Below are 10,111 nucleotides of genomic sequence, written 5' to 3' on the forward strand. Positions count from 1 at the left end.
GTGTGTGTCTGTGTATATGTCTGTCTCTCTCTCTCTCTCTCTCTCTCTCTCTATCTATATATATAGATAGATATATATACATATACATATATATGCACATAGAGAAACACATTCATGTGCATGTGGATATCTTCCATGTGCACACATATACATATACATATATATAGATAGAGATATATATATATATATATATATATATATATATATATATATATATATATATATATATATATATATATATATATATATATATATATATATATATATATATATATATATATATATATATATATATCTTTTTTTAACATTTTGACCATGCATCGCTCATTGGAGATTATGTTAGGCATATAGAAATGGTTGTGCATTTGCCTTAAAAAGATTAGACTAATGTGGCATGCATAAAAATTTTATTTTAATAACTATATGCTTGAATTTTAAATCCACAAAAAATCTCTTTTTTGTCGGAGAAGGAAAGACTTGGTGCTAAATAGTTGGATTAACTTTTATCCTATAACTGCATTCACATTAAAGTGACAAGCAGTGCTCAACCAATCCACTCTGTTAGTGACAGCTATTAGTGGCTGCATGGATCAGAGCTATTTGTCAGGGTAGTAGCTATCAGCAGATTCAACATCCGGAACGCGCTCGAACGACAAAGTTACTATACTACTACACGGAGAGATCAGTGACAGCTTAGCCTGTTCGATGAATATGACAAGTGTGCCGACATACAAATATTTGCATAAAATCATTTCTACGTTCGATGAATTTAACCGTGCGAAACACATGGAACATTTCTCCGATCGAGCTCAGAGCCAAAAACACATGGAACATTTGCACTAGGGACGGTCGTCCAAACACATGAGTAAGCAAGAAGTCAAGAACACTGAGGCAGACCACAGTAGAATAAGGATGGCCCACATGGCAGCTACCAGTCAGACGGGGTTCATTGGAATACTGGTGTCTAGCAGCGGTTTGCTAGTAGCAACCAGCAACCACACAGCATACACAGCAAGCATGCATATACTGGTATACGTCTACTGTGCAGCGGAGAACATGAAGTACACGGCCTGTTGCGCTCTGACCAACTCAGTAAAAACTCTATTCTCATGTGCCAGAATTCTGCCACCTCGGTAAAAGGAAGGTAAAAAAATATTTGACTTCAAGCGACATAAGAACAGCAGGGCACCACAAGAGTTTGGAGACGGACAATATTTATCTGAACATTTAGGAACATAACGGTATGTGCGCTGGTCAGTTGGTGAGCTGTCAGTCATCCGATCCGCATAAGAACACCCAGATGGTGGCAAAATCCTCATGTCAGGGAGCATGGACACAAGAATGCAAAGAATGGGCACGAGGGCAACGGAAGGAGCAAGCCTAACTGCTTGGTCCCGTCACAAAAATTCCATGCCGTCAAGAGATTAGAAGTTCTATTTAGGCTTGTCAGCGCCACTGCTTGGCAATCTCCTCGTCGAGGATTTGGGCAGCCTGTTGCCTGGTCCTATCGTCCAGGCTGCTATTGCTCGTCAGTAGACTCCGTAGGGCTCGCAGCTCGTCGCGGCTGGCTCTCTGGAACAGCCCCCTCAGCGCAATGTGCGGTGGACCCTGGGGTGGCGGCATATGCCGACTGTCATGATCACCAGCGACAACATGGGGCCTGGATCTCCAGTACTCTGTGCAGATGCTATCTACATCCTGCGCCTCGATTGCCTGAAAGGAATTCAAAGAATGTTTCAGTTTGCGCAGATTTCAGTCAGCCTCCAACAAATTACAAGCTGCACAAATAAATCGTTGGAAAGCCTAGTATGTGCCAGCAGGGTCAGCTAGCATCAACGACCATAAAATTATGCAAACCCTGAAACTAGTTTACACTTTTCATGACGTAGGTGTGTTTCAGAGAGTGGTCAAGTGAAGGCTTTCCTCACCTGAACTATCGCCAGTGACGAGAACCCAAACATTTCAAGACCATCAACTGATCCTGGAGGCTGTAGTGTAGGCAGGTTAGCTCTTCCCATACTGAGTTGCCTCCGTATTTCCATATTCAGCCTCTCGCGGACCAAGCTCCAGCACTTGGTAGGAGAGACATTGATAAAAACTTCACCTGGGCAGTTTTCTAGAGTCACCTGTAAATGCATCAAGCAACAGATATAAATATACTGAAGAATAGGTGCACAGATGGTTAAAAAAAACTGAAACTTACCATAAATAGAGGTCCCTGCAGTCCGGCGTCTAATATTTCAGATATGTAGTAAGCCATTTGCGTTGGATCCACAATGCTGAAGTATTTTACTCGGCTTCTGAACCCTGTATTTACAAAGATAAAAGCATGCTAAGGAAAACATCAAAATATAGATCAAACTGCTAACGAGAATCAAATCTATGAGGATAGACATCCAACAAACAACAAGCATTCCTCTAGTATGACTACTGTCATGCATAACATATAAAAACGTTTAAGGATGGCAAAGCAGCAAAAAGGTAGTTCCCGGTAACAAAATCGCTTCCAAATCGACAAAAAGCTGGAATATATATATGGAGGTATCCCAATTTGACAGGAGAAAACAAACCTTTTGGGAAGATTGCTTTGCTTGAGGACCACAACCTCCCAGATACAACAGCCCCAATTTCCAAAAGTTCAACTGAGCTCTTGAATCGATGCACAACATTGGCTATGCGAGGACCCTTCTGTGGACTTCCATTTTCCAGAGCAGGTTGCACTAATAAAGGTGAATGCCCCCGAGCTTCCAAACCAGATAGAGATTCAGATTTTCTTTGAAGGCACCCATCATTCGGTAGCGGATTACCAAAATTTGGATACCCAAAATGGGCGCTTCCTGAACTAAAACCTCCATATGTATTTTTCACAACTGAAGGGCCTACAGGTGGCTTTGAAGCAAAGATGCTAGCTGATGCTTCCTGAGAGACAATTTGTGCTCTTGAAACAGTTCTCACAAAGGGCTGACTTGATGCAGCACGAGCCTGACAGCTATCTTTCTCTGTCGTCACCAAGCCATTAGTCTCTGTTGTTATGTGCATTTTATCCTTGTAAGAGTAACACAGAGATGCATTAGTGCTAGATGTCATTAACCTATGGGAATTGTTTGAGCTTTCCAAACTAGGCTTCATGTTGCTTCCATGATCAACCATTACTGGCAGAGAGCTGTATGCATTTCTCATGTGAATATCACCTGAAGTGCTAAAGGGCCTCGTCGCAACATTGGAAGAAAATGATACACCAGAAGGAATTGGCAAGCCTAGTGCTGAGTTTTTGTGTCCACCAGGCCCTCCATTATATTGTAATTGGCTGACACCATTATTTAGTGTACATGCTAAATCATTCTTCACCCATGGCTCCTTTTGTGGTGAAACATTTGCCGATTTTAGTTGTTCTGCAGAAGGACAAGCAGTATTGATTTCTGAACAACCTGAGTTCAGCATCTTATTTCCACTGCTTTTCTGTTCATTGCAAACCAGTGAAGGTGACAACAATACTGTTGATGCCTGTGACATGTAGGACCTTCTGGGTCCATCAGTTGCTCTGCTAAGTGTCTTCAGATCTTGGTCTTTTTCTTGTTTAACACATGAACTCAAACTTAATCCAAGATGAGAGACACCCCACCTGTGAATGGCACTTAACTTCCCACCCAAAGCATCAGCTAAGATATTTAATTCATTGACATCATAACGGAATAGGAAAAATCTTTTACCCCAGTCACATGAGCAAAGCTGCTTTGAATGTATAAGGCAAGTATATTTCTCTGGGGAACATGGACAGCCGCAAGCAGAAAGATGCAGATCATAGTAGCAGAATGCACACTCCCTATCTGCAGAATCAAATTCAGCGTCTATTTTTCTACATTGAGATGGGGAGCATATATCTTTTCTTTGTGTCAACTCCATCTGAATTCTTGCCTAAGCAGGAAAAATATGTCAGATTTCACTGATTTTTAAATGAAAACAAATAATTATCAATAGTTTCATCGGCAATTTACCTTAAGTGACTTGCATATGGTGCTGTCAGGTCCACACATGCTTTTCCACCTCAAATTATCAGCAGTATTTCTCTTGAGGAATAGGATATCCCACTGAGCTCTTATTGCTTCTCTTGCAGCCCCAAGCAACAGCTTATCATGTGAAATAGTTATTTTCCGAGCCTGTTCACGATAAAGCTCAACAGCATCCTGCCCAATTGGTAACCAATCTAACGGTGCCACATTAACAGCTTCCGCACAGTTGAAACCACAATTGAAACCAGCATGGTATGCCCGTGGGAATGTCAGGACAAACTCTCCCTCATGCTGAACACATCGGTAGACCGGTACTCCTTCAGATTTAAGCAATGATGGAGAGAATTGAGTAACCTGCAGAAGGTGTCGCCATCTTATAAATGCACCCCCCAAACATTTCATATCTACCAAAAGTGGCAACTCATGCAAACATCCCAAGCCACGGCAAAGACCAATCCACATATCCATCAACCATCATCACATCATTATACTAAATTTTCATCTTGCATATATGTTGAAAACATAATATTAACCACATCTTTACTTGGCACATGTACAGTTAAGGTTTTACTGTCTATTGCACATGCAAGTGTTTGATTTTAATGCAGTGGTGCTTCATACACAATCAAGAGGGAAACTCTTACCAGGTTGTGGAGCAAATCAGGCTGCTCCTCAAACAAGTCAGGTAGATGTTTCCTCATTGCTACCTCCAAATTCACGGCATCCTTTCCTGGAACTCCATACCACATCTTTGGAGCACCCCAGTGCATGTAGTTCAGAGAGTACAAATGATGGTCTTCAACATGCTGTCAGAAAATACACAGACAGGACATGATAATATTAAATTTGGATAATCTATGATACCAATAATAATTATAAGAGAAGTATTTGTGTCGACAAGAATCTTACCCAGCAGAAAGATGAAAAGCACATGCCAACATATACCCAAGGGATCAAAACACCAGAGATGTCACCACCCTCAAAAGATAGAACTGAACCTTGTAGTCTTGGCAAATTGTTTAGATTCCAACCAGATTCTGCATACTTACGCTCAACATCAGATTTCACCTCATGGGAGGACTTCGGAAAACCACTACCAAAAGTTCCAGTCTCCAAATCAGCACCATATATTACCTATATGAGAATGGGTTTTCGGATAAGTTAGAAGATAGCACAAGCATATGTTAAAAACATTCCTAACAGAAATAAGAACTTGGAAGATGCTACAGTTGGACCAAAAATATGTAGCACTACAGGCAAATCAGGAATTCAGGGTTGACAGAGGTAACAGAGCTGCACGGAAAAGCTAAACCAGAAACCAACAGGGCCAAGATCTAAAGATATCCCAAATTCAGGATCAACAGACACTGCATTTTCTATGCTACTAGAAGTTTTTACCTCTATCTCTTCAGTGGGGCTTTCAACTATGCGCCAATACTCGCCTTCAATATCTTCCACCGATGGTGGCAAGTCACCACATGCATCTTTGTTAAAATACTGATCGCTGAAGCTGTCTGCATACTTCTTAAATGTTTGTAGTGTAAACTCTGGTCCTGGTTCAAATCCAAACCTCTCTTGGCTTTGCTGCATCCCAGTTTGATTGCTATTAATGTTACCAATATCTTCCGGCTCTGAAAGCTTTCTCCGCTTCTTTATCATCCCACCTCTTCTGCTCTTCTTGGATGATTTACGGTTTTGGAGCTTGTCAACCTTCTGTACTCGAGTTGAAAATTTTGAGCATTCCCATACGTTCTTCTCTTTAAGAAGGCATGGAGGCTTCCATGAAGATGGTGGAACAATGCGACAAATTCCATATGGTTCTGCCACAGGCCGTATACTCTCAATGTATTTTAAGGTGTCCTTGAATTCCTGATTCACAAGATGGAACCATGAGATTAGTTTATGCAAAAATGAACTTCGAACATTCATACTACTGTACGATATGATATGGCAATTAACAAGGTACCTCCTCAGATGGATAGTAAACAGGAGCCTCCTCAAGAACAGGCCTGCGTGCACCAGATGGATTCCATCTTGCAACAACCTGCATGATGTGATGTGCATAAGCCAACAAAAAAACATCTCTGGGAAAGCACCTCCAGCAATTTAGCATAATTACTCAAACCTTTTGACAATCAGCACATTCTGCACAGCCACGAAGGACTCCTTTTGGTAATTGTTGCCTGCGTCTCATTGGTCTTACTCCCTGTCCAAAAAAATAGGACAATATTGAGCCACATTAAAATTCTGAGAAAAAAAATTCATAGGATTGCAGAAGAAAGAAGAATCAATACACAAATAAAACCTTTTCAGCTAATTCAACTTCAGATTCTTCATCTGAGATAAGGTCGAAGAGGCTATAGTCTATGGGAGGTCTGTTACGAAGTGATTTCCTGCAACCATGGCTCCCTGAAGTACTGGCAGGTGTGCCACTCCGACAATGTGCTGAACTTGGTTCCAAAATTTCGACATCTTTCTCAGTGCTCTGTACTACTTGCACTGAACTAGAATGAGTATCATCTGGTTTGGCATCATCTTGAATACCCCGCAGAGCAAGGTCAATAAAAGGTTCAAATCCAGGTGGAAAAGAGGGTTCAGGATCCGCATTCAGTGTGGCCATAATGCACTCTGTTCCCATTATTCCTGCAAGAAGCATTCAAGTAAAAAATTAGTACTGCATGAAAGAAAGACATTTTATCATGACACCAAGAAATACAATAAATCCAAGATGGGAACACAAACACTAGACTGACCCTATGGAAATGCCTAACCAAGTCAACCAGAAAACCTTGTCTACCTTTAAGTTAATTAGATTAGAGTTGTTCCAGTTATCACATTCATATCATCTCGAGCTAAAGCATTAAATGATGCATTGCTTTGCATCAAAACTGCAGAACAGGGTACAGATCGACTATAACTACCATACCACCACAGTTACACCGCATCACTCATCTTCAACATATAAGCCACTAAACTGAAGCGGGTTACAGATAGTGGCACCTAAATACGAGAAATTGAGAATCATACAAGAGTACAACACGTCCATTACTGTGGAAGTGAACAGAGTGCCCAAACCCCAACGGAAGCCTAGCCAAAACCACCATTTCGACACCACTAGGAGCCATTCAGGCGCAGGGAGTTGCTGGAACCAAAGCATCCTGATGAACAACTGAGCAAGGCCACACCACTGAAAGTCTGAAACATCAAGCGAATAATCATCGCACGGGGCGACGCAAGCCCGGTAGATACAAACAGATTGAAGGGGAGTCGCGACAGAGATGACACTAACCCAATCACATCGCCCCCGCCCGCTAGTACGATACGAACCGCATACGAACAGAACAAAGGCCCTGCGGGCTGCGGCCGTTGGCGGCGGCGGCAGTCGGGGATCGCCGGGTCCGGGAGCGGCGCTCCGAAGGATAAGTTGGGTGGTGGAACGGGGATGCTCATGCTCCACGTCCCGCAGCTCATCCTCCAACTCCATGGCTTCCTACCACGGGAAGGACGGAGCGGGGCGAGGAGGACGGGAGCAGAGAGGACGTGGGGGAGGAACCGTCGAGGAAGGCCGAGGCCCGTGGGGAGAAGAGGCCTTTTTCTACCAGTATATAGCCGGCCCACCTGAAAAACCCTCCTTTCCAGATAGACCGGCCCAGTGGGCCCGCAAGGCAAACAGCCCAAATGAATGAGGGCAACGTGGCGGCAGCTCATTGGAGCACTGGGTGGGTGGGTAGAGGGCGTAGAGCTCCCCGCACCGCATCCAGCGGCTTGGGTCGCGACTTGCGGACTCGAGCCCCACTCTGCTCCCCCTCCCCCCAAATTGATCCCAGCAACCGATCCCTCTGTTCAATCTCCCATCTCATCGAGTTGAGATCGAATGGCGCCTGGGGGAAAGAGAAAACAATGCAGCGGATGCGAACAGGAGGCGGCAGGGGTGGCCCGGCGCTCTGGCCTCTGGGCATGAAAACAGGTGTGCTTCAGTGCTTGGCTCGCCCCCAGAACGCAAATCAGAAGAGGGCATGTAGGGAAAAAATTCTTCTAGTCCAAACTTCGCCAAAATAAGAGATGGGGGAAATGTTGTACGGGTCAACTTTGCCCGAATCAAATCGAAAACATGAGGAGGAGGAGGAGGAGGAGTACGCACGCAAGCAAGCAGCAGATCCCCAAATGCTCTGAAAGCTACGAAACTACGCGGAAAGCACAGAGAAACAGCAGCTGCCATTTCAAACGCCACCGGACGACAAAAACCGTACAAAACCATTCAGAAGCTTTCAAAAAATAATCCAGGAGGCCTATCCGATCAAACAGACTACGAACTTGCATCGCAAATCGCCACAAAGACGAACAATCCACACCTGACGAAGCCAAATCCTTCAAGACCTACATCCTACCCAGGACATGACGAACACCACACACACCAGGTCAAAGCAATCTGGAATCTTCTGGAGAGCACTGGGCATGGCGATTGGACGACGTAAAGTGGTTGGATGGACGAGGGTTCTGCCCCCCAAAAAAAAAAACAGTAATCCCAACTTTTTTTTCTGAGATATAATCCCGACCATGAACAGCTTTGCTTCCCAGATCCAAATCTAGCAGCAGCAGCAAGAAATTTTTATGCACTACACCAGGCGAATTAGCTACGACATCGCGACATGTAGACATCAATCTAACTTCACATCTTCATCTAAGAAATTCAACTCCAGAAAACCTGCAAATAATTATCTTCCGACCAAGAGAAAAATAGATGACAATAGCAGCATCCATATACGGAAAGCATACAGGCAAAAAAAGGGAAGGGGATTGCAACAGCAAGAATTAGACCTAGAACATCCCCAATCTAGGCGATGGGAAAAGAAGAGCAAGAAGAGGGGGATTTACCAGCTCTTGCACAGATCCGTGCGATGAGGTCCGGTTCAATCGTTCAAGTCAGAATCAATCGCCCCACCGACATCATCATCTCAGCCGTGCTCGTGAGGCTCGTTATTTTTTTGCCACAAACTTGTTCAGATCCAAGATCTTGCAGCAGCGGCAACAAAAATTGTAAGATTACCGGTTCTAGTTTTTTCTTTGTTTCTTTGCAGGGATCTGTTTGCTCCTGCACCTGCTGCTGCCCTGAGCTCCTGGCCCTAACAGGAATTCCTAGGCCACAGCCCAATCCCAATCACCAACACCTTCCTCCACCTCCTAAGCCAGGTCAGGGCAGCAACACAGACACAGGGGTTATTATTTTTCCTGTGAACAGATAGAATAGATAGATATGCAGATCCAATCCAATCCACCACGAGAGGGCGGCACACAGCAAAGGGAGAGGGGAATACTGCAAGACCAAATACAAGGGGCAGGATAAATAGCGGTTTGGTGGTCAGCTGGGTTTCAGCTTCCTATAGGAGCTTGGTAACTGGTATTCTACATTCTCTTCTACCTGCTGGTAACCTAAAAGAAATCCGGCAGCACAAGGCCACAGAGGAGCTAGGGATGTAAAAGGTGAAAAAGCATAGGGTGTTGCTGGAATTGAGCAAGAACAGCAAGCAAGCAAAGGCTGCCTGCGCTATGCTTCCTTTTGCCTTAAACCGTGGGCAGCTTTGTCCTTGTTTGCAGTATTTTAGTTAGGTCTAGTAATGGTGGTCATAGTACTAAGTGGGTACATCAATTAATATATGTTTTATGAGCAAAGAAAATACAGAAAATTTATTTGGGGAGGTTGGGTGTTGGGACCGGAGAGGATGGTATGGAAGGTAGAGGCAGAAAAGGAGGAACCCACCTCACCTTTCTTGACTATTTTCTCCTCTCTCCGAAGACAGGAGACGTGGGAGAGGAGAAAAAGGCAACGTGTAGCATGTGAGCTTCTTTAATGCCATATGAGATTTCCAGAATAAATCACACTATTTACCATATTTCATCATAAGAAAAAATATTGAAACAAATATTGAATTTCTCACTAACCGAACTGGCGATGTGATAGTGCTAAACTTCTCCTTCATGAACTCTGGTAGCCTCCATTAGCTTCAGCAAACTTTAGGCTAGGGATTCGTTGTTTAAATGTAGAGGGGGATTTGAAAAAGTCGCCGACTTGGTTGGGGAGGAGAGCGGCAGGCCCGTCACAG

The 10,111-nt window shown here is 43.8% G+C and overlaps 1 protein-coding gene across 5 annotated transcripts; it reads right to left on the reverse strand.

Annotated features, from left to right (window-relative positions):
* Positions 1–1,073: 1,073 nt before the first annotated feature.
* Positions 1,074–9,620, reverse strand: LOC101781393 (lysine-specific demethylase JMJ703). 5 transcript variants are annotated; one of them, XM_004954241.3, is made up of 13 exons: positions 7,300–7,614; positions 7,060–7,205; positions 6,316–6,653; positions 6,136–6,216; positions 5,977–6,054; positions 5,409–5,879; positions 4,920–5,144; positions 4,655–4,816; positions 3,996–4,364; positions 2,571–3,915; positions 2,204–2,307; positions 1,929–2,126; positions 1,074–1,713 (listed from the first exon to the last, which is right to left on the reverse strand). In XM_004954241.3, the coding sequence occupies exons 2-13, from the start codon at positions 7,133–7,135 to the stop codon at positions 1,447–1,449; spliced, it is 3,714 nt and encodes a 1,237-aa protein (XP_004954298.1). In that variant the 5' UTR covers positions 7,136–7,205; positions 7,300–7,614; the 3' UTR covers positions 1,074–1,446. The 5 variants fall into 5 exon arrangements, with proteins under 5 accessions (XP_004954298.1, XP_022682726.1, XP_004954299.1 ...); XM_022826991.1 differs by having other exon boundaries at positions 7,038–7,205; positions 7,300–7,613; XM_004954242.3 differs by lacking the exons at positions 7,060–7,205; positions 7,300–7,614 and adding an exon at positions 8,886–9,620.
* Between the last annotated feature and the right edge of the window lie 491 nt (positions 9,621–10,111).

This window comes from Setaria italica, chromosome I, assembly GCF_000263155.2.
Source record: "Setaria italica strain Yugu1 chromosome I, Setaria_italica_v2.0, whole genome shotgun sequence".
NCBI lineage: Eukaryota > Viridiplantae > Streptophyta > Magnoliopsida > Poales > Poaceae > Setaria > Setaria italica.

Excerpts from the sequence above, each read along its gene's own strand:
- LOC101781393 (XM_004954241.3), bottom strand. The coding sequence starts at position 7,135 with ATGGCTCCTAGTGGTGTCGAAATGGTGGTTTTGGCTAGGCTTCCGTTG. Across the intron at positions 6,055-6,135 it reads AATGTGCTGATTGTCAAAAG|GTTGTTGCAAGATGGAATCC; the intron begins GTTTGAGTAATT and ends CACATCATGCAG. Across the intron at positions 4,365-4,654 it reads CTGATTTGCTCCACAACCTG|GTTACTCAATTCTCTCCATC; the intron begins GTAAGAGTTTCC and ends CACCTTCTGCAG.